Source organism: Neohortaea acidophila (assembly GCF_010093505.1).
Source record: "Neohortaea acidophila strain CBS 113389 unplaced genomic scaffold BDY17scaffold_1, whole genome shotgun sequence".
NCBI lineage: Eukaryota > Fungi > Ascomycota > Dothideomycetes > Mycosphaerellales > Teratosphaeriaceae > Neohortaea > Neohortaea acidophila.
Window position 1 is genome coordinate 1,352,734 of NW_022985510.1, and position 20,740 is coordinate 1,373,473.

The following is a 20,740-nucleotide window of genomic DNA, read 5'->3' on the forward strand; positions in this document are numbered from 1 at the left end:
ACAATTCCCTTGAACCTCATGCGCCAGACGCCATCGCTGAAAACCATCCCAATGAAAAGCCGTAGTAGATCGATCTTCACCCTCTCCCCTTTCCTTTTTCCTCTCTCACACTACCTCCCGAAGCCCTGTACCAAACATCTCCAGTCCAGCGCATCATCCGCTCACACGCCGCCGTCGGCCCATCAACGGCCGGCCTCACATCCAGATAAAATACCGGTTCGCCCGTCGGCTCCGGCGGCCCAGAGTAGTAATCAATCACATACCGCACCTCTCTCTCCTTCCCGCCAGGGCCGTTTCGCTGCACAAACCAATCGTGGCGATCGAAGGGCGGGTTGTCGGGGAACTTCGAAGGGTACAGCCAAGCCATGAAACTCATCATGCGCGCCTTGGGCGTCAGCTCGCTCGGCCTGCCCATGAACTTCAGCAATTTGGGCTCCGCGGGATCCGGCTCGCCTCTTCGACTGCGGCGCAGGCTTTCCAGCGCCAGTTGTCGCGCAGCACCGCGCTCACCATGCCGACTTAGTTCCCAGCCGCGACTTAGGCCGCCGGCAAATCGGTTCTCCCAGTCTTTGATCTCCTCCCATGCGCCCTCGTTCAAGAAATTGTGCACGGCGACCATCGTCTCGACATGCTCGGCAGGCGTGTCGGTGTAGCCTTTGCGGAGCAGCGCGTTGTACATTTGCTGAGGCGACGGATATTCCCACGTTCCTGAGCCGTCGCCGCGGGGGATGGAGGAGCTTTCGCGCTCAAGGGGCAGGGAGACGGTTTGTTCGGGGGCTTGACGTTCATTGGAGAGCTGAGATGGCATATAGTTTAGAGGGTTGAGGCGGGAGACGTAGGAGGGCGCGGAGGAAGCGGGGGTGTCGCTGGAGGGTGGCGTGTAGGGACATGCCGAGTCCTTCGGGGGAGTGGGGAGTGGTGAAGAGGACGCTTTGTGCATAGGACAGCCAGCCTGCGACGCTGTTAGAATACAACGGCTCAATCAGCGGCGAATTGCGGAAGTTTGACATACCGGCGGTTCTGCACTCCCTCGTGGAAGAGACGCAGTGGCGCGGGGAGGGAAAGGCGTCGGATCTGCCCAAAACCACCCCATGTTCAATATAGATACAACCAGGTAGGACAAGAAGCGAAGAGGAAGGGTGGAAGAGGTGGCGTGTAGTCGGAAGCGTTTGCGAAAAGATAAAGACTTCCAGGGTTCCGAGCGTCGACCACGTCAACGACCAGATGAGGTTTAGATCGCGAGGTTCGGATCGTTCGCGGCGACGGAAGCCTAGCCCCAACCTTATTTTGAGCGTATGGTCTTTCAGATCCAACCTCCACTCCGGTGAAACTGAACGGTGCTGCATCTTCCTCAAGCTGGATGGAGTCGAATAATGCTATTATACGGGACATTTGTGTAAGACACAATGCAATCTATGATGGTCCTTTCGCGCTCCGCCCGAGATGTCTAGACCCTTGGCTTGCGATGCTCCATGTTCCTCGCCTACACCACCTGCAACCTCCGAGCTCAATATATCCCGGGGATCAATCTCCACGGCACGATCTCGCAATATTCCTCCCATTTCTCCCCGTACTTGTTGCGACAACTCTCTTCCCCTCTGATGATCCGATGGTTGAGCAGGACGAACTGGAAGATGAAGTACGTCCACGGCGGCAGGACAAGGCCATCGCCACTGCACGGCGCGCACATTGCCCACGCGAGGACGAGGTCGGCCGTATAGTTGGTATGTCGAGCGATGGACCACCAGTCGCAGGTCAGCAACAACGATTGGTGCTCTTTCCCATCCGCCGTCCAATAATTGCAACGCAGTGCCGTGGCCGGCCGGCCCCAGACCATGGTATCGCCGTCTGCCTCTCTGACGTGCAATTTCTCGCTGTTCGAAGCTCGGAAGGCAGCGTATGCTCCCATGCCCAATGCCATGAGCGCGATGAAGGCCGGGGTACTAAGTTGTACTGGATGGTATGCAAGGTACTGCGCTTGAATGGTGTAAAAGCTTGGGAGGAAGACGGCGTCTCCCCATGCGAGCATCATTCCCATGTGATCATGCGTTATGTCCATGGTCTTAAGGTACCAGTCTTCGTTGAAGAAGAAGTCTAACGTGTAGACGGTGTGTAGGACGATGACGATCAACATCGAGTTGCTCACGCTGCCGAACTTTTCGTACTGCCATGCGGCGAATGAGAGATCACTAAATGGGATGTTAGCTGGATGCTGCGGTACCTTGTGGAAGCGAGTCGCTTACATCAGAGTCCACGCGACAATGCCCGGACGGCCGTTATGGAACAGCTTCACATCGAAATGAGAGCCGATGCGGGGGTTCAATTCCAGACCCATCCAGAAATCATACGCCCACGATCCTAGACACGCGTGAGCAGATGCGTCACTCCGGCGAGGAAAGGAAGACTCACCACTGAATTTGCGATCCTCGACATTTGTCGGTGCATACCTGCCTTTGACAAAGACGAAGACAGCGAGGAGATAGCCGTACACATTGGCAGCGACAAACAGGCCGGCCCAGTTCTTCGCAATCCACGCGGGATCAAGCCATTCCTGCACGACGGCCACGGCAAATAGCAAGTGTGTGATGGCCCAAGCCATAGCTCCGTTGATCTCGTACCGATGTCTGCATCCGCCAGGGGTGCGCTGGCCGAAACTCGTCTTGCCTGGAAGTGCATAATACAGCAAGGCTTGGAAAGCTAGCCATGAAGCATAGGCCAGGGATGCGGTCCAGGAAGCTTGCGGTAAGTACCGCCAGATCATAGACAATGCGTCGTCGGTTGTCCAGAAGGCTTTGATCAAAGCAGGGAGAGAGCCATCGAAATACTCGAGCGACATCCAGTTCATCGTCACCCAAACGGGACACCAAAGAACCATGAACGTCGATACAACATTGGTCAGGGTGTTCGCTCGACCCATGCGACCCCATTTCAGGGATGTGACGGCATCTGTCAGGAGGTCATTTGACAGGGAGCTATCGTCTTTGGCCGCTGGCGGCCTGTCGATGAAGGCTTGCTCATGACGAGCTTCGCTGATTGGGTGGGTGATGATGGTGGTCATGATGAAGGTGAGCTATAGTCTCGTGATGGCCAGAGGTCTGATCGAGGTGAGGTGGAGTTGCCTTATGCCTTAAATGAGTTTTCCCGGCCGTAAGTCTGCTGAGTCCAGCTTTGTCAACTCCGAGAAGGACGATATCGTGCAACATCCACATGTATTACGGAGTGCTCAGGTTGAAAGCAGCATGGACAAGTACTCTTTGCGGAATGGTTCAATGGTGACAAAGGCTCGATGGTGACAAAGGCTTTCGTAAGGCAGCCTCGCCGGGTAGGGCTGTGCCGCAGTGGAGCCGCTTGGGCTCGTCGATCTCACCTTCCGCTTTGGGAAATTTCGTTGTCTTGAAGCAGCCCTCGTAGCGGAACCGGGGCCGAAGAGCTGCGGGCCCGATTGTGGTGCGACCGAGCCTCGTGCTCCGCAGACTCTCGGTGGGTGCATCGTTCGGCGTGTGCTGGATATGGGGTTGTGTCTCGGGTATGCACTTAACGATGGATACGAGGATGAGGGGAGCACAAGTGCATGTTTGGAAACAAACCGAACCGGCAGTTGGTGGCGTCTGCGGTGTCAGCATTCACAAAGGTAAACCCATTAGCCCTAAACCTTCATGCGGTCGTCCTGAAATGATGATACTTTGTATTAGCCTGAGCTTCACTATCTCCGCCAAACTGCTTATTCATTCAGTTGTCCCATTCGGGTAGTTGGGGTTTCCAAACTGGGCAAGGCGGATAGCGGTTTGGCCGACGTCTCCACTGGCAACACCATCACCATCGACGGAACAGCACAATGTAGGCCGAAGATCTGGAGGACATGTAGGGCTGACGATGCCCGGCAGCGGCGCACGGTGCGATGCACAAATATCGCATCAAGAGCCTCTCCTGTCCCGGGCAGCTTCCCGTTTCTCCATCCGAGCCTTTTCGGTCCTGGGCAACTTCCCTTCTTGCATCTCTTGTCCTTGTCGCTCGTCGACCATGCCATCTCAACCAGCCTTCGTCTTCGTCAACAAGACGGCCGAATCCGCATCCCTGACCCGATCGCACGGCAAGGAGCGCCTCGAAATCTTCTCTCACGTCCAAAGTAGCCAGATCCAGCAGACGGACAACAACGAATTCGTCTTGGTCACCCCGGCCAACTTTGCATCTTCCAAACCCAGCACTTACAAACAACTGGCATGTTCGTATCATGGCAAGGGCATGCGCAGGGTGAAGGAAGTCGGTGAATTGCACTTCGATCCCTTCCAGACCCTCGGGATCCGCATGACCAGGAGCATGCAGAGCCTGCTCGCCTATTGTGACTCTCCGCCTCTCTCTTCCGCCCATCTGCCAGATGCGATGCTGATTCGTCCACACGCCAGACTTCACCAGCGTCTTACCCACCGTATGGCCCGGGGCTACGCTCAAACCTGCAAAACAGGACTTGATGGATTACGCAATGCGTGATCCGGCGGTGCTGTACGCCTTGCTTGGACTTTCCAATTCGATTCTCTCCGTGGGCCAAAAGCAGGCCAATCATGCCCGCATCGCCAGCGAATACCGACACCAGACTATGGTTCATGTCCAAAAGCGTCTCAACAAGCCCTCTACTGTCGGGCCCACCACCGCGTATGCAGTTGCGCTCCTTTTACGTCTCGAGGTGAGCAACGATGCAAGGAGTGCGAGTGTGCTTGTCTTTCGCCCTCGACTGATGGCTAGTATCCTAGTGTGGCGAATGGGACTTTCCAGCCGCAGGAGTCCACGCCGAGGGCCTGGTAACAATCATGGACTCTCTAGACTCGCCTCAGGACATCCCCACTACTTTACGGCTTGGCATTCAAATGTATGCATATCGCACAGCTACCGAGGCCTGATTGAGCTTGCACTGACGAGTGCACCAATAGCACTCTAGAATTCTGTTCAATCATGCTCCGACGACCATCATCAACTGCAGCCCCAACCTCTCCCAAGGGAACGAGCATGAATGACACCGTTGGTAACACCTCTTCAACCGACGATCACATCAATCATATGATGCCAGCCCAGAATCGTCCTTGCGTCTTCGTCTCGGAACCCTACATGGCTATTGTCGGCGACTGGATATCCTATTTCGCCATCAAACGCCACTTACTCCACACTCACATCCCCTACCCCGGGCAAGATGGTGCCAAAGTCTGCCCCGGAAAGCTCCACCTCTTGCATGTCGATAGTTGCTCGCTCGAGGACGGCCTGCTGTCCGTGTCGCCCCCCGGCCCTACGGACACGCCCAGCTATTTGACATTCAACGTCGTCCGCTTCGCGTTATACTTCACATGCGGCCCTGCAATTGATGTCGCGCAGCCAAAGACACCTACTCAGCGTTCCTGCGCGGCGAAGCTGAGGACTGCTCTCGAGGATGCTATCAGTTTCCTACTCTGGTATCCGTGTCTTGATTTGTTGCTCTGGGCGCTGACAGTCGCGGATTGCGTGTCGAATCCACTGGACGAGTGGAAATGGATCATCTCTAAGGCTGCCATCATCTGCAAAGAACTTGCCATTCATTCCCAGGAGGAGTTTGAAAAGACGATCGCTCCATTCGGCGGTATTTCCGAGACTGCAGCGCGGACCGTTTGGACTGCCATTCGCGATGTAGAAGACGCAGAAACTTGAGCTATCTTCGCAATGGCTACGTGCGATATTCGAGCCAGATTAGAGGAGCGGCGCGAGCCAAATCGCGATGATCGTGGATAGAAGATACAAACCTCTCACGGCGTGTCAAGGTGGCATGGAGTCCTTACATAAGCCTCGCATTAGCCGGAAGGCTGTGACAAGTGGGTCAACGACGTCAATATCCAGAACCTTATAAACCCTACCTTCCACTTTCGGCATCTCCCCAACATCCCATCTCATCAAAACCTCCACCCCAATTCAAGACCATGGCCCAAACGCCCCAAGTCGCAATTGTAGGTGCAGGCATAGCTGGCCTCGTCCTCGGCCGTTGCCTCCTCAAACACGGCATCCGCGCCGTGCTGTACGAGCGCGACGCCCTCAAACCTCGATATGGGTACTCGATCACTCTCCAGCCGGCGGCGTATCGACAAATTCTGCCTGTTCTGGACTTGGACGAGAGGGGTTTTCGGCAGAGAGTGAGTGTAGATGGTACTGCGGGTGGGGAGTCGACTCATGGCTCGTCGTCTTTCCGAGCTACCAGGTTGAAACTCGAGGAGCTGCTTCGTGAGGGGTTGGACATTCGGTGGGAGCATAAACTGATTGAGGTCGATTCCGCTTCCTCACCTTCTGGCCTGGCGTTTGAAAATGGCAGCAAAGCGACGTCTCAAATCATCGTCGGTGCAGATGGAGTGCACTCGCAAATCCGCAAGACTATCTCGCCCTCTACCGAATTCGATATCCTGCCGTACGCAGTGTACAACGGCAAACGACGTCTGAGTGCCGCCACTTTCCAGAGCAAATACGCATCCCATTTCCGCGAGTCGTCGGTTCTTACGCACAAATCACGCACGGGCAACAAGAACACCCTCCTTCAAATCAGCATTAACGAACTCACCCAAGACAAAGCGAGTCTTAGCTACGTTTTTTCTCGGCCAGCACTATCCAACAGCGGTGAAGATCCTCTCTTCAGACCTACAAGGCCAATTTCCGGGGCACAGGAGATCCCAGACCAGCTTTTCAATGAAATCACGCAATTGGATAGCCTGCCTCCTGCTCTCACTGAGATCTTCAAACCTGAAGCAATGAAGGAGGACAGATTGTTGAACTGGTTGATGCGTACTTTGTTCGTCCCGGAAGCGAATCTGAATGCGGCGGCGGAGAAGGGGATAGTGCTACTGGGGGAGGCGGCGCATGCGGGGCCGCTGCTGGGGAGTGAAGGGGCGAATGAGGCGATTGAGGATGCGGTTGCATTGGCGGGAGTTATTGCCCAGAGCAAGGATCTAAAGGAATTCTATCGCGAAACATATGCTGGCTGGGAGAAGGGCGTGAGAGATGGGAGGGGAAGACTGGATGAGATGCATCGGGTCGCGGAATCTTCGAGTTTGTAGAAATTTGTTTTGTTCTATTGCGAAGCGATTGTCTATATCGTCATTTCGGGAGGAAATTGACAAGCACCAACGCCTTTGCTGGAACGAATTGCACTCATCAAGCACCCTGTAGGTTCCCCTTACTTGCCGTTCACCAGATCCACGCCACTCGCCTGCTTCGCCTTGCCGTACTTCTTCAACCTGATGGCCTGGATAGCAATGAAGCCCGTCGTGTCGGTCGGGGCGAAGTCGCCAATCTCGTCCATTGAGCTCTCCGACTCATCGTACAACTTCTCCGTGTCACTCCACCTGCCCAGTACGCTGAACATGCCCTTGTATGCGCGGCATCGCACAGCCCCGTTGACATGCTTCTGCGACGCGGTGATGCTGTCTTCGAGGAACTCACGCTCCGGTGAGAAGTACAGACCGTTGTAGAGGAGTTTGGCGTAGTTGAAGGTGAGGAATTGGTCTCGCAGCGCGCGAACTTCACGGTCCATGACCAGCCCTTCGAGATCGACGTGAGCGGAGCGAAGCATTGTCAGCCCAGGAGTCTCGTAGCATCCGCGGGATTTGAGGCCGATGAAGCGGTTCTCGACAATGTCGATACGGCCCACACCGTGGCGGCGAGCGATCGTGTTTGCGGTGAGGAAGAGGTCGACAGGGTCGGTGGCGGACTTCTTGCCGTTGTCGTATTCGAGTTTGACAGGGAGGCCTTTTTCGAAGATGAGGGTGAAGTCTTCGGGGGCATCGGGGGCTTTGATGGGATCGACGGTCAATTTCCACATTGCTTCAGGCGGAGTAGTGTTGGGATCTTCGAGGATGCCGGCTTCGTAGCTGCAGTGCGCAAGGTTCTCGTCCATGCTCCACGGTTGGCTCTTGGTGCTTGTGACGGGGATGCCCTTTTGGGCGGCGTAGTCGAGCAGGTCGTTTCGGCCCTTGAAGCGGTTGTAGAAGACCGGGTCTCGCCAGGGAGCAATGACGCGGATGGTCGGCTGCAAGGCGTAGAACGCAAGCTCGAAGCGGACTTGATCATTGCCTTTGCCCGTGCAGCCGTGAGAGACAGCAACGCAGCCTTCCTTCTGCGCAACGGCGATCTGCGCGCGAGCAATAACGGGCCGGGCGAGAGAGGTGCCGAGAAGGTAGACGTTCTCGTAGATGGCATTGCACGCAATGGCAGGGTAGCACAGCTCCTCGATGAACTCCCTTCGGAGATCCTCAATGTAGCACTTGCTGGCGCCGATCTTCAGAGCCTTTGCTTTCGCGGCCTCGAAGTCTTCCTCCTGCCCGACATCGGCCATGAAGGCAATGACTTCGTAGCCCTCATCGAGGAGGTATTGCAGGATGCAGCTGGTGTCCAAGCCGCCCGAGTAAGCCAGACAGACCTTTTCTTTTGCCATGATTGTGGTGAGAGTATTGGAAAGAATCAGAGAGGATGAGGAACAAATGGTGAATGTTCAATGGCTTCCCAACCGCGCCCGAAAAATTAAAAGATGCGTCACGCTCGGCGGTTGCGCTTATCTTGCTGTTCTTATCTTAGCGCCAGGGCGGCGAGCAGGGTTGGACGGCAAGCCTTCCGATTCGACAGGGCCTCGCGCCTGATGCTGACGTCGTCCATTGCTTCCAACCACGCCTGCTTCGTTTCAACGACACTTCTAACGACAAATGCTGAAACGAGCCATGTCGACGACAACAAAGCTCAACCCTCGCAACTTCCCGCGACCGCCATCTTGCGACAAGATCTCGCGGCATTTGCAAGTAAAGTGGAACGGCGAACTCATCGCCGAGACCAAGGAGGCCTACTGGGCTCTAGAGACCTTTCATCCGCCAACATACTATTTTCCTCCGTCCAGCATGAAAGTACCGCTCTCAAAGACGAGCAGATCGTCGTGGTGTGAATGGAAAGGCAAAGCCACGTACTACGAAGTGGCAAACCCGACCAACCCAAGCGAAGTGGTGAAGAATCGCATTTGGTCTTACGATGATCCCACTCCAGGCTTCAAAGACATCAAAGGCTACTTGAGCTTGTATGTTGGGCCATGGGAATGCTGGGTGGATGGGGAAAAGGTGAAGTCGCAGCAGGGCTCGGACTTCTATGGTGGCTGGATGAGCAGTGATATTGATCCGACTTGGGTGAAGGGCGCTCCGGGAACGTTGGGCTGGTAATTTTGGTTGATGTCCGTTCGACACCTTTGGAGGCGGTTGCTTGGTCTCATTCACTGTCTGGAGTCACGTGACTGTTGACGACGTCACTGGTCAACCTTCACGTCAGGCAACAATACTTCTTACTTTTCCTCCTTCCTCCTCCGTCTCCCTTTCCTCGTTCGTCGGCCAACACCACTCCTACCCGGAGACCTGCGAGCACATCATGGCTCGTGCTAAGAAGAGAAAGATCACAGAGGTTGCGGACATTGAGGGCTACCAATCAATGACCATCTATCAGAAGAAAGTCGCCAGGAAGGCTGTGGTAACTACCAACCGCGCCATCGAGTACGACAGGTGTGTCTGGTGGTAACCAACACCGCATGAGCAGTGCTAATATGTTCCAGGGAAGTAAAGCTGCGCCTGAAGAAGATCGAACGTCCAGCCCGCAACCGATTCTTCGACCTCCCGGGCGAGCTGAGAAACACGATCTACGAGCTTTCCATCGGTCGATCAGTCCAAACAAGACTCCCACCTGAATACCCACGAAGCGATTGGCGTAAATGGATGGGACCAGAACCCAGTCTCCTCCGCGTGTCGAAGGCAATCCGAGCGGAAGCTGGCTCGATCCACTATTCAGGAACCGTTTTCGAGATCTACTTCAAAAGCAACGAGTGCGAGCAAGCGTGTGCTTTTGCGATGCAGAAGTTGCAACTGTGGATCCCCCGTCTGCGCATCCATGCCCGGCTGCACTTCACGTCAATCATGTGGAAAGATATCGGTGCCTGGATATTCCTTGCCAAGCTCATCTTCAACATGGACCTCGCCTGGCCCAGCCGAACCCGCTTCAGGCTCGCGTGGAGGAGGATAATCACGACTTCTTCCAATCCAGGCATCTGGTACGGCTCTAGCAATCTTCGCAAGTCTCTCTGTGAGCTCATCGACTTTTCGGTGGAGTACAGGATGAAGGGAATGAGCGAAGCCGACCTTGAGACACACTTCCACGGATGGGCATCAAAGATCATCGAGCAACCCGCCCGAATCCCGAATGCAAAGACTCGTGACGCTGTTGCACTGTCTTTGAGGAAAGTGGCGATGACTACTCGCACTCGAAACAACTTTGTCAAGCGCCTGGCAAAGGAGGAGGAGGACTTGACGAGGATGACGTACGGCGTTTACCCCCTGCCCACAACCAAACGTCCACGCTAGACGTACAATCGATCGGGGTTCTGACAGTTCTGACGGCGAGGAGCGAACAAATCACCGGCGATGGCCACATCATTGTGGCAACACTGAACAATGTTTAGCTATCAGAAGGCTCGAATGATATGCAACAGGCGTGAGCGACACAACGCGGAAGAAGGAAGTGCGATGAGACTGTCGCTGTGAATTGGCGTACGATAGCTATGCAACACAGCGCTAAATGCATGTTTTGAAAATCATGGGCACAGTCCCCTTCATGTCCTCGCTTTCATGGCATCAATATGCCCAGTTCCTCTGCTGCTGAAAATCGCCATGATGCCAAATCCCACGTAGAAGAGCGCTAACGGATATGCGACAAGTCCCCTGTTCGTCATCGTCAGTCATCGTTCGTTCAAAGATACAGGATAGAGATACGCACCTCATATTCGCCATCCTCCCCACCACACAAAACATCGCCGAGCTGGAATAAGTACACCACGCAATCGCCGTGCTAACCAAGCAATAGCCCAAAAAGCTATCAAGCGGCAACACAACACCGAGTAGACTCGCGAACACCAGCGGGAGCAGACAGTACCCCAACACCGACGAGCTGCGCCCGAGTGTGAGGGTCGAGGAGAGCTGTGCGGAGGCGTGGTAGGAGCTGGACGAGTTCTGCGCGGCTTGCATTTCGTCTTGGGAGAGCGGGGGGGACATCATGCTGAAGATGAAGTTGAGCGTTATTGCGCCTAGGGCTGCGAGGCCGCAGACGTAGCCGAACCAGAGTTTGCCCGACTGTTTGGTCGAGAGTTAGTGGTGTGGTCTTGGTTTAGGGGCAGGGGGCCGGCTTACAAGAAGCAGGAAGGTGCCGAAGAGGCCGCAGAAGAGAAATGGACCAGCTAAATCAGCATCGTCCATGATGTGGTTGTCTATCCGGGCCATCGGGTTGAGCACTGTGAGTGTCTGGCAAAAGCTATTCGTCAGCAAAAGGTCCAACCACGTGACCCTCAACAAGAGTTCATACCTTCATCTGAATATGCATGAAATTCACGCCCAACTCTTCCAGCAAAGGCGGCTCTCCATCATATCCCTCCGTCCCAAACGCAGCCAACCACCCCGTCCTCAGCCCTCCTTGTCCCGTCCCCATTTGTCCCGTTGCGCCAGGCTGCCCGGGGAAGCCTCCGAAGCCATAATTGCTGCCGCCGCCGTATGCTTGCTGGGGGTAACCCCCAGACTGTGCGCCGCCCGCGCCGTATGTGGCTTGGAAGGGAGTTGTGTGGCCTGAGACGGGCTGGTTGGAGTAGGTGGACTGGTAGAAGTTGAGGTTGTTGGGGGAGGAGTAGGATTGCGAGGGGGGTTGTTGGGGATAGCCGTAGGAGGCCATGTTGGCCTGTGTGTGTGAGGACGACTCGTGATTCGAATTGTGGTAATGGTGGAGGAGAGGGTGGGGAAGTCGAGAGTGTTGAAGGGTCCGCGAAAGAGTCGGCGTTGGCAGATCAGAAAGTCGAAGAAGATGATGAAGTGGGATATGCAAAGTGTCGTCTCTGCTCGGGGAATTTCTGGAGAAGCTGCGCATGTGCAAAGCTCGGGGTCAATGTGTGCCTGAGGCGACAACGTCATGCCGTGTTCACACGGCGCTCAGCCTTCTCGGTCTCTATCAACCATCTTTTGACGAAACGGCTAAGGTAGCATGGGAACTCGCTCAAAGCAATGCAATCTGATCGATTAGCTATACCTCCCCCAATTCCACCACCTTCCACGCGAAATCCCCATACTTCACCTCCCCTCCAAGCCTCACCCGTTCCCCCTCCATCACCACACCACAAGGCAACCACATATCCCCCATCTTCACCTCCCGTATCCACCCTCCATCCCTCATCCAAGCCCATCTCTCCAAACTCACAGATCCTCCCACCCTGAGAATGCCCTGGACAAACTGCCCAACCCTCACAACCACCCCTCGCGCTCCATTAACATCATCATGCAGTACAAGCACAGCACACATCGCCTTGCCCTCTCCATCAGCAGTGCCAGTAGCCTCAGTAGCAACAGCCTCCACATCCCTCCAACACTCCTCGTACTGCGTCAAGCGTCCTGTAGCAGGATTGACCATTGCTCCACTTTCCAGCGTTGTCCCGTCCAGCTGAGGAAACATGTCGCCTTCATCCACGATCTCCTCGGCATGCGCACTGCGAGAATCGACCCAGTGGCGCCATTGCGAGTGCACGATTTGTTTGCCAGAGTCGTTGGGATCTGACCGGATGGAACTTGACGATGTGCCGGCGAAAGCCCAGTCGAGACGGGTGAAGGGGAGGACGGCTGGGTTGTTTAGCTTGTGCCTAGTCATTATAGCAGAAGCCCTGAATGGTACTTACTTTCTGTTTGGGTGTGCGGTTGAGAGTCGTTTGTGGCTTTGAGGATGCGGATGTCGACGAATCTGTTTTCGGCGGAGGTGAGGACGAAAGTGCTGGTGGGTTCGCTTGCTTCGTCTGGGAGCCAGCGGATGTATTCGCGGATGGATATGTTGGGCGCCATTGAAGATTTCCTCGTTTGAATGGCGCAGAGTTGAGAAGAAGTGTTGATGTATCTAAAGTTCGTGTAATTGACAAGGTCGAGAGTTAAACAAGTTGAAATTCGAGATGCAAACGCGGCAGCATTGGGCGGAGTTGATTGTCATTGTAAATTTGCGTTACATTGAGATGTGTGCTTATGAAACGATCATATATGAAAGCATGTGTAGACTTTTCGGCATGAACGAATGACCTTGCATCCCCCCATCCAATCCACTCTGACGTGATTCCCCCTTAGAAAGCAGTCTGAACAAACATTCTCGGCTCCAGACTCATCGTCGGCAGCGGAGCAACGGGCATCGCCGGCAACTCAGGTAGAGGCACGCTGGTATCAAACGGATCCGGGTGATCGTCCACAGCCGGCCCAGAGCCAGGCGTATGAGGGATGGTGTCGAGTCTGTGCTGCTTGAACTCGGTGCTGCTCGGGAAGCTCTGAGTCGAGCTGCCACTGCCGCGCATGTAGTTTGGAGTACAGTAGACAGGCCCGTTGCTGTTGGAGCTGAGCGAGGAGTTCCCGGCGTGCGCGCCCGTCACTGGTGCGTGCGTAGAGACCACGCTGGAATTCCTGCTGCTGCTAGTGGTGGAGCCGGCGAAGGCGTTGGACAAGCGACGGAGCATGACACCGCTTGCACTCACGATGCTGGAGGATCGTTGGGATTTGGGCGTGTCTTGGGGGCTGCTGGAGTCCATGAGATGGAAGATGCCTTTCAGGACGGTCACGGCGCAGATGGCCGAGGCCTTGACGGTATTCCAGCTGGCTTCGAGGCGGATAAAGTCGTCCATTTTGCTTTCGATGCTGTCCATTTCTTTGAGCGAGACCTCCAGACAGTCCGCGACCACCGTAGCACCGGTGATCCAGATGTTGGCGGCGGCTTCTTGGGCGGAGACAGGCTGTTGTTGGACCAAAGCCAAAGCTGACGAGGCCATTTTGTCAATGGCCATGTCGGCTACACTCTTCTGAATGGCGATGTCGACATAGAGGCTGAATTTGATTGTCGGCATGTCACCCTCGCGCAAGCCATCCTTGAGATTGTCGTAAACGCTTTTGAAGGCGTCTTGGTGGCTGTAAGCCAAGCCGGAGTTCAGGTCGTCCATGGCTGCGAGAACAACATCCGCGTCGTCCCCGATTTCTTCGACCAAAGTAGCCACATGATTGGTACCCTCAGTGAAGCCGTTCGCCTGGAGAGCTTTGAAGAAGTGGAAGTCGCCGCTGCGGCTGGCAGAGTGGAGATTGTGGCGGACGAGGGCGACTCGCTGGCTCCAATGGAGCTGTTTGTTGGTCTTTGCGTTCATGATCGCTGATGGAGTTCTTCTACACTTGCACTGTGTAGCAGATCGCCAGGAATGCAGATAAGTAAGAACGAATGCGCAGAATCGAGATACGCTGTAAAGTGCAAGGTTGAGAGAGTGAAGAAACAATTGAAACACCTCATCCGCACGATCGTACTTATCTAAGCCACTCCGTGGTAGCTGAGATCCATTGTGCCGGGTGCGTCATGTCTCCGCTTGGGTACCTATACCGGCAGTGGCCTTTGTGTTTGGTCAGACGTCTTCAGCTGGCATTCGTCGTACAAGCATTGTTGGAGATCGTGATTAGGATAAATACACCAGTATACTCGATCTCCACGGCCATAGGCCCGAGCCGCCGCGTCACTCCAGACGAGGTCTTTGATGGCTTGCTGCATGCGGTCGATGGGGATGACGATCAGGAATGTGAAGGCGGAACAAAGAAAGCAGCTCAAACCGCCAGTGTAGCATGACGAGAACCGACGTCATGTTGTACGTGCGCGTCAAGTCTTCTATACATGGCAACGATGACATGAGAAAGGGCAAAGAAACGCTGAAAAGTGTTTCGGTTGCGGTGGTGGAGTGAAGATGGAGTTGAGGCGAGACTGAAGGTAAGGCATACCGTGCTCATATATGCAGCCGGTCCGATATCTACGCACACCGGATCCAAGCTCTGAAGCTTCAACTGCTCGCGGTGGGAAACTTGGGAACAGACATCCTCCCTGCTTCAGATGACTGTATAACAGGCAATGGCCTCATCGCCGCTCGATGACAGCGTAAGACCAGTCCCGCAATCCTCTAATACCCCGTACTCTCATCTGACATGCCCAGATCTTTGCGCAACTTCGCCAACCCTTGGATCCCAAAGTCCTCGCCGAACGCGAAAATGCCGTCACTGAACGAATCCAAGGCCAGTCCGAGAAGGCGCGGCAACGGGAGAGTGAGCTCATCGACATCAACTCCTCCAGACCGGTAACCGTCTCCTCCGTCCGCGTCATCGGCGCCAACAACACCCGCCACTCCTTCCTGCAGCGCATCTTCCAACCCCTCCTCGACCGAAACCAGCCCGGGGCCGGCCCCTACACTCTTCGCGATGCTCTCACCGAGATCGGCACTGCAGTTGACAAGCTCAATCGTCTTGATATCTTCCATCAACCCATCAGCACCTACATCGACCGACCTGATCAGACGGAGGCTACCTCGACGCCAACTGATCATAACGTCTTTGTGACGGTGAGGGAAAGAGGGAGGTACACCATCCGCACAGGCACGGAAGCGGGGACATTAGAAGGCAGCGCGTATTTGAATGTCGTCCTGCGCAATTTGTTCGGTGGCGCGGAGAGTCTCAATGCCAATGCCAGTCTCGGCACACGCACGAGGAGCGCATACAATGCCTACTACGACACTCCCATTTTCTCCAATCCCGATCTGAGGTGGGAGATTGGTGGCCAAGCGAGCAGTACCCTCAAACCGTGGGCTTCACACGAAGAAGCGCTGAAGGGAGGGAGCACAAGAATCTTATGGCAGACGAGGCCGGGTCACCGTCACGACTTCACCTACTCCGGCTTCTGGCGACAGATCACGGGTCTGGCGGAGAAGGCGAGCCCGACGGTTCGAACGGATGCCGGCGACAGCTTTAAGTCCAGCATCACGCACACTTGGACGAATGATACCAGAGACATCCCAATGATGCCCAGCAGAGGTTACTTATTCAAGACCATTTCCGAGATTGCCGGCCTCGGCCCATTGGCAGGTGACGTGGCATTTGGCAAGTTCGAAATGGACTCTCAAGTCGCCCTGCCGGTTCCAGTTCCTGGAATCAAAGGCGACTCCGGCATCTCCTTCACCGCCGGCCTTCGAGGCGGTCTGCTCTTCCCTCTGACCCTAGCTGGTGAAAGCAGTCCATCCCAGAGCCGTCTCAACGATCGCTTCCAACTCGGCGGGCCAACCGACGTCCGTGGCTTCCGTCTCAATGGACTCGGTCCTCACGACGGCGAAGACTCGGTGGGAGGAGACGTCTACGCCGCCGGAGGCGCCTCGCTCTACTTCCCGCTGCCACGCACAGGCAAAGACACTCCCCTCCGCTTACAAGCATTCATCAACGGTGGTCGCCTGCTCGCGCTGAACGATACCCGCAAAGGAGACAGCAAAGACCAGGCAATGGATTCCAGCGAGGTGGCGCGCAGCGTGCGGCAGACTGTTGCTGAGCTTTTCAATGGCCTGCCCAGCTGTGCGGCGGGCATTGGGCTTGTATATGCGCATCCGGCGGCGCGGTTCGAGGTCAATTTCAGCTTACCGCTGGTTGTGAGGAAGGGAGAAGAGGGGCGGAAGGGGTTGAGTTTTGGGGTGGGCTTGACTTTCTTATAGATTGTGGTAAAGGTGTATAGTATGCAATGGCAAGACACATGCAAGACATCATCCTCGTCTGCAAGCAAGGGAATACTTTATAGAGCCGTTCTATGCCCATCTCGTCGTTCTGTGGCAGGTTCAAATGGCGTGCCAACTCGCAGAGCACATCATCGCCCATTCAGATAAATATGGAGAACGTCACCTCATCCACCCAAGCATCCATCTCCAAAGAACACCATCATTTCTACTCCTCCCAGCCCCAGAAAACCAAACCCGAAATACCCAGCACATGGACGAGTCATCTTCCTCCGGCTTGGGCCAACTCGCCCGCCTGCCTACAGAACTCCGTCTCCAAATCTACGCCCTCTGCCTGCCAACAACCCCCCACTTCCTCAACCTCCTCTCCACGCAGTCCAACCTGCACTGGCTAGCCACATCCCGCCAAATCTTCACAGAAGCCGCTCCGCTCCTCTACTCCCACACAGCCCTGTACTTCGACCTCGAGCCCGCAGCCAAAACCCGGCGAGGCAGTCTAGTCAGCGAACTCGCCTTCCACGTGCAAACGCACTTCACCACTCCGCCTCCGCAGCCCGCAGCAGCCTCTTTCGCCGACAAATGGATCCGGCGCGTGCTCACTCGCAAAGTCATGGTGGAAGTCTGGTGCGCCTACCTCGATAACATCGAGGAGTTCCTCTCGTGGTTCGCGGCGGGGAATATCAGCGGGTTCTTAGCCGAGTGCGAAGCGCTGGAGGAAGTGAGTGTGAGTTTACGGGATATTTTTATCGGGCCGTTGGATGAGGGCGTGCTGGTGTTGCGGGAGGTGGGGGATGGGGAGTGGGTGCGGCTTTTGAGGGAGGGCGAGGTGCCGCATTTGCGCCGCTTGTGTGGGAAGATGAGACGGGTGGAGGCGAATGTGCCGAGGGGGTGTGTGGTGAGGTGGAGTTTGCCTGGGGAGGCGCTGCCTGAGGTGGCGTATTTGAGGGAGGGGGTGCCGGAGCGGGAGCCTACGGGTCGCGAGAGGGCGGTGAGTGAGTTTATGGATAGGGTGTGGCGGTTTGTGCGTGAGAGGGAGGGGCAGGAACTCGATATTCTACTGGGATCATAATATATTCATAACGAAAGAAAACCAGAGAGAAATTCGTGGCCGACGGTTCACATTGCTCAGTCTACCTAACACTACCAACATCCGCAGGTAACATTCTGAGTGGAGGTTTCGCAAGATCCTCCCCGAAAGGAAAGGAAAGAAAAGCGTCGAGGCCAAAAAGTCGTGCTTCCCACCTTATCCTTCTCGCACCAGCCTGTGGGCGGGAAGGACGAGACGGAAAGCACCTTCGCCAGAGCGAGTCCTGTGGCGGAAGGGGTCGACAATCTGTTTGATGTCGAGAATCAAAAGCCGAACCAAAGAGATTGCGAAGGCAGTCGCTTGGTGCTGGTGATTGTGGTCTTTCTCCATCACTTCTCAGCGAAGAGGAGATAGGAGAAAGACCACTGGAGCAGGGGCAAAAAGACACACACACATGTCCATTCTTGTTCTCTTTGCGTGCTCCGAAACGGAAAGTGAGAGTGGAGTCCAGTCTTCTGCTGATATCCTTGAAGCCACCATTCAACGAGTGTGCGTGGGTTTCCAGTCTGTGAATAATGCTGAGAGAAGTCGATAACCCTTGCGCCGACAGGAGTGGTGAGAGAGCTATGCTAGCTCGGAGCAGTCTGACAGTCTGAAGAGCAACGTTGCTTGCTGAATTATGGTGGTGTAAAGGAGTGAGATGAGTGGGTTCCCAATTTCGTTTCGGTGCTCCGAGCTGCATTGATGTCTTGTTGTGTTGTGTTCGTCACGTATCGACGACTGGAGATCGACCTTGGCTATTTGGAAATCATTAGTATAAACAGCGCAAGACACAAGAGATGCTCCACCTACCCTATCTCCATAAGATCGTCGATGTGATTACACAGCGCAACATACAAATCAAAGAACAGTTGCGTGCCACCCTTCTCCATCTCCATCTGCATCGTGCCGCTTCTCTTGAAGACCTTGCGGCTGCGAATGATGAGGGCGAGGTAGTGAGCGCGGAGCCTCGAGTCGCTGGCGGGCGTGTTTGCATACGCAAAGCGTGCACTGCGCAGGATGGTCGCCACGTCGATGCCGGATTGCAAGCCTTGCTTACGAAGAGCAAGGCGTTGCAACTCGGGCAGGCCGAAGCGCAAGGCAGTGCAGTAGACGACGGTATCCCGGAGGACATAGTCGCCTACCCCGGAATGGAAGATTGTCGCGGACTCGTTGAAGCCGACGAACTTTTTCGGAGTGGCGGCGGTACGGTCGGATCGAGGGGTGGTGGTCAGATCTTCGGCGGTGAATGTCGCACCCTCCAGCGACCACGTGCCGCGCTTCCTGTCGTGCAGGAGGCGGGGAGTGTAGTCGCCTTTGTAGAGGAACTCCAACACGGCCGAGAAGATCTCCGGCTCCTCGTCGGGAAGGTCGAAACGCTTGCCCGAGGGCTCGAAGAAGTGCTCACGACACTTCTCGGCGAACCAAGGCGAGCGGGAGAGCACGTCTTCATGCGCGGCGAACAGCCTCTTGTCCCTGCCCACGGCAATCGTGACGATTGACGAGTTGACCTTGGGCGAGGCATCGCTCATTGAAGGCGATGCGTCGAGGGAGATTGCCGGGTTGTTCAGAGCCTCGCGCATCCTCTGTCTCGTGACATCGCGAAACGAGCGCTTGGGGATCTTCGCCTTCTCAACTCTGTCCTTTGAGAAGGCATGGAAGCTTCTTTTGAACATGGCTGCGACGGCGAGAGATCCGGGAATGCGCTCCGTGATGTCTCGAAGTTGGCGATTGTTTGCTTTCCCAAACGAGAGATGGGCTGGGCGGAGGGGAGGGTAAAAGAGTGAATAAAGCGTGAGAGCTTTTGGATCGGACGCGCCCGGACAAGGACTCACCACTTCAAACGAAGCATGTGAGGGCCTTGTAATATTGCCAGCAGCGGTGAAGAAGGAAGAAGAGCAGCAGAAGAGTCACCGTTTGTTTTATACGGCTTAGGCGCCACTGGGCCTCGTGGCTGGACTAGCGCGGGCATCCCCATGGGGTGATCTTCATTTGGCCAACCAACGCACCTGCATCGCACTATCGATAAGACGAGAATAGACCTCGTCTCGGTTTCACGACTCCAACAAAACTGTCCATTCACATCAAAATGCCATCAGCAGCGGATAGACTACCCAATGAGATCTGGGAGCAGATCCTGGTCGACTCGCGATGTAATCTGACATCAAGAGACCTCTTCCGACTGCAGCGCGTCAATCGGAGCTTCCATACTACAATCAATGGCTCGACCATCCTCCTTCGCAGGATGGACATCATCCACCATCCCGTGGAGTACACCAAGCCTCGAGTGCCGAACCCCCTACTCTACACGTCGCACCTCGAGTTCCGCCCTTTCACGTATCGCGTCGAATGTCTTGCGCCAAAGTCACCTCGGAACGGCGGCACGCATTGGAAGATCATCGTCCATGTCTCCCTGAAACTCCCCTCCGAAGCTCATATCGCGAATTCTCGGACCGCCTTCGGAGTCAGGTCGAATCGACGCATTTTTGGGGATGTCGTGGATGGCTCGTGGAGGAGGATGAAGCTGGCGAGATTCCCGGTGTCGGTGGACGTGCCGATCCGCGTTTATTGCCTCGACGCGTATTACGAAGAGATCACAAGTCGCCCAGCTGAGCCCGATGGTATGACTTTGGGGGATCTGGCCACGCTTCTGGAGGGTGTACATGATCGTTCGAAGGAGCTGCATCTGCAGCTGGCGTCCAAATCTGTTTCTACCGAGACTCCGCAAGATACAAGAGTGGAGACGTCGCCTTGTCGAGTTTCATGAGCTGAGGAACATCTTCGATGCTAATCTAGAGTACTCAATGGCTATAGATGGGTGATTGCCGCAAACAAGTTCTGCATTCTTGGGCATCGCGACATATCTTGAAAGGCTCCAGGACTGTCAGTCTGAATGCCTTGGCCTCACGTCTCGGTTTGAGAGCAGTTGCAGCTGCGCAAGATTGAGACTGTATCAAGGACGCCATAAATCATCATACTCTTCGTCTATCTGTTTTATCTCAACTACCCATGTCTTAGGACCATTCGATTGAATACCTTCACCTACGGTGGTCAGGCCAATGATGTAATGTAGCTGT

The 20,740-nt window shown here is 55.2% G+C and overlaps 13 protein-coding genes across 13 annotated transcripts; 6 read left to right on the forward strand and 7 right to left on the reverse strand.

Moving 5' to 3' along the window:
* Positions 1 to 76: 76 nt before the first annotated feature.
* BDY17DRAFT_243331 (cytochrome c/c1 heme-lyase) lies at positions 77 to 1,093 on the reverse strand (the record flags this gene model as incomplete). Its single annotated transcript, XM_033730420.1, has 2 exons — positions 77 to 952; positions 1,013 to 1,093. 2 exons carry the CDS (start codon positions 1,091 to 1,093, stop codon positions 77 to 79), a joined length of 957 nt encoding a protein of 318 aa, XP_033594166.1.
* A 414-nt stretch (positions 1,094 to 1,507) lies between these two features.
* BDY17DRAFT_314580 (ergosterol biosynthesis ERG4/ERG24) lies at positions 1,508 to 2,917 on the reverse strand (the record flags this gene model as incomplete). Its single annotated transcript, XM_033735832.1, has 3 exons — positions 1,508 to 2,189; positions 2,244 to 2,358; positions 2,410 to 2,917. 3 exons carry the CDS (start codon positions 2,915 to 2,917, stop codon positions 1,508 to 1,510), a joined length of 1,305 nt encoding a protein of 434 aa, XP_033594167.1.
* Positions 2,918 to 4,020: 1,103 nt separating this feature from the next.
* On the forward strand, positions 4,021 to 5,670 carry BDY17DRAFT_320127 (uncharacterized protein; the record flags this gene model as incomplete). The annotated part of the gene is made up of 4 exons (XM_033736391.1): positions 4,021 to 4,339; positions 4,404 to 4,681; positions 4,749 to 4,864; positions 4,926 to 5,670. The coding sequence occupies 4 exons, from the start codon at positions 4,021 to 4,023 to the stop codon at positions 5,668 to 5,670; spliced, it is 1,458 nt and encodes a 485-aa protein (XP_033594168.1).
* A 266-nt stretch (positions 5,671 to 5,936) lies between these two features.
* On the forward strand, positions 5,937 to 7,058 carry BDY17DRAFT_320128 (uncharacterized protein; the record flags this gene model as incomplete). Its single annotated transcript, XM_033736392.1, has 1 exon — positions 5,937 to 7,058. One exon carries the CDS (start codon positions 5,937 to 5,939, stop codon positions 7,056 to 7,058), a length of 1,122 nt encoding a protein of 373 aa, XP_033594169.1.
* Positions 7,054 to 8,507, reverse strand: BDY17DRAFT_289267 (argininosuccinate synthase). Its single transcript, XM_033732331.1, has one exon. The coding sequence runs from the start codon at positions 8,432 to 8,434 to the stop codon at positions 7,178 to 7,180; it is 1,257 nt and encodes a 418-aa protein (XP_033594170.1). The 5' UTR covers positions 8,435 to 8,507; the 3' UTR covers positions 7,054 to 7,177.
* A 207-nt stretch (positions 8,508 to 8,714) lies between these two features.
* On the forward strand, positions 8,715 to 10,572 carry BDY17DRAFT_350483 (uncharacterized protein; the record flags this gene model as incomplete). Its single annotated transcript, XM_033738187.1, has 3 exons — positions 8,715 to 9,196; positions 9,264 to 9,533; positions 9,584 to 10,572. 3 exons carry the CDS (start codon positions 8,715 to 8,717, stop codon positions 10,383 to 10,385), a joined length of 1,554 nt encoding a protein of 517 aa, XP_033594171.1. The 3' UTR covers positions 10,386 to 10,572.
* Positions 10,573 to 11,881, reverse strand: BDY17DRAFT_289269 (uncharacterized protein). Its single transcript, XM_033732332.1, has 4 exons — positions 11,380 to 11,881; positions 11,208 to 11,318; positions 10,798 to 11,150; positions 10,573 to 10,742 (listed from the first exon to the last, which is right to left on the reverse strand). Exons 1-4 carry the CDS (start codon positions 11,737 to 11,739, stop codon positions 10,634 to 10,636), a joined length of 933 nt encoding a protein of 310 aa, XP_033594172.1. The 5' UTR covers positions 11,740 to 11,881; the 3' UTR covers positions 10,573 to 10,633.
* Positions 11,882 to 12,084: 203 nt separating this feature from the next.
* On the reverse strand, positions 12,085 to 12,890 carry BDY17DRAFT_306968 (uncharacterized protein; the record flags this gene model as incomplete). The annotated part of the gene is made up of 2 exons (XM_033735077.1): positions 12,085 to 12,674; positions 12,731 to 12,890. The coding sequence occupies 2 exons, from the start codon at positions 12,888 to 12,890 to the stop codon at positions 12,085 to 12,087; spliced, it is 750 nt and encodes a 249-aa protein (XP_033594173.1).
* Positions 12,891 to 13,049: 159 nt separating this feature from the next.
* BDY17DRAFT_14478 (uncharacterized protein) lies at positions 13,050 to 14,319 on the reverse strand. Its single transcript, XM_033729554.1, has one exon. It carries the CDS (start codon positions 14,216 to 14,218, stop codon positions 13,160 to 13,162), a length of 1,059 nt encoding a protein of 352 aa, XP_033594174.1. The 5' UTR covers positions 14,219 to 14,319; the 3' UTR covers positions 13,050 to 13,159.
* Positions 14,320 to 14,961: 642 nt separating this feature from the next.
* On the forward strand, positions 14,962 to 16,579 carry BDY17DRAFT_320134 (surface antigen-domain-containing protein; the record flags this gene model as incomplete). The annotated part of the gene is made up of 2 exons (XM_033736393.1): positions 14,962 to 14,988; positions 15,044 to 16,579. The coding sequence occupies 2 exons, from the start codon at positions 14,962 to 14,964 to the stop codon at positions 16,577 to 16,579; spliced, it is 1,563 nt and encodes a 520-aa protein (XP_033594175.1).
* A 124-nt stretch (positions 16,580 to 16,703) lies between these two features.
* On the forward strand, positions 16,704 to 17,666 carry BDY17DRAFT_306971 (uncharacterized protein; the record flags this gene model as incomplete). The annotated part of the gene is made up of 1 exon (XM_033735078.1): positions 16,704 to 17,666. The coding sequence occupies one exon, from the start codon at positions 16,704 to 16,706 to the stop codon at positions 17,664 to 17,666; it is 963 nt and encodes a 320-aa protein (XP_033594176.1).
* Positions 17,667 to 18,166: 500 nt separating this feature from the next.
* On the reverse strand, positions 18,167 to 19,646 carry BDY17DRAFT_14584 (uncharacterized protein). Its single transcript, XM_033729569.1, has 3 exons — positions 18,477 to 19,646; positions 18,294 to 18,421; positions 18,167 to 18,221 (listed from the first exon to the last, which is right to left on the reverse strand). The coding sequence occupies exons 1-2, from the start codon at positions 19,337 to 19,339 to the stop codon at positions 18,391 to 18,393; spliced, it is 894 nt and encodes a 297-aa protein (XP_033594177.1). The 5' UTR covers positions 19,340 to 19,646; the 3' UTR covers positions 18,167 to 18,221; positions 18,294 to 18,390.
* A 31-nt stretch (positions 19,647 to 19,677) lies between these two features.
* BDY17DRAFT_289277 (uncharacterized protein) lies at positions 19,678 to 20,638 on the forward strand. The gene has a single exon (XM_033732333.1). The coding sequence runs from the start codon at positions 19,753 to 19,755 to the stop codon at positions 20,428 to 20,430; it is 678 nt and encodes a 225-aa protein (XP_033594178.1). The 5' UTR covers positions 19,678 to 19,752; the 3' UTR covers positions 20,431 to 20,638.
* The last annotated feature ends 102 nt before the right edge of the window (positions 20,639 to 20,740 follow it).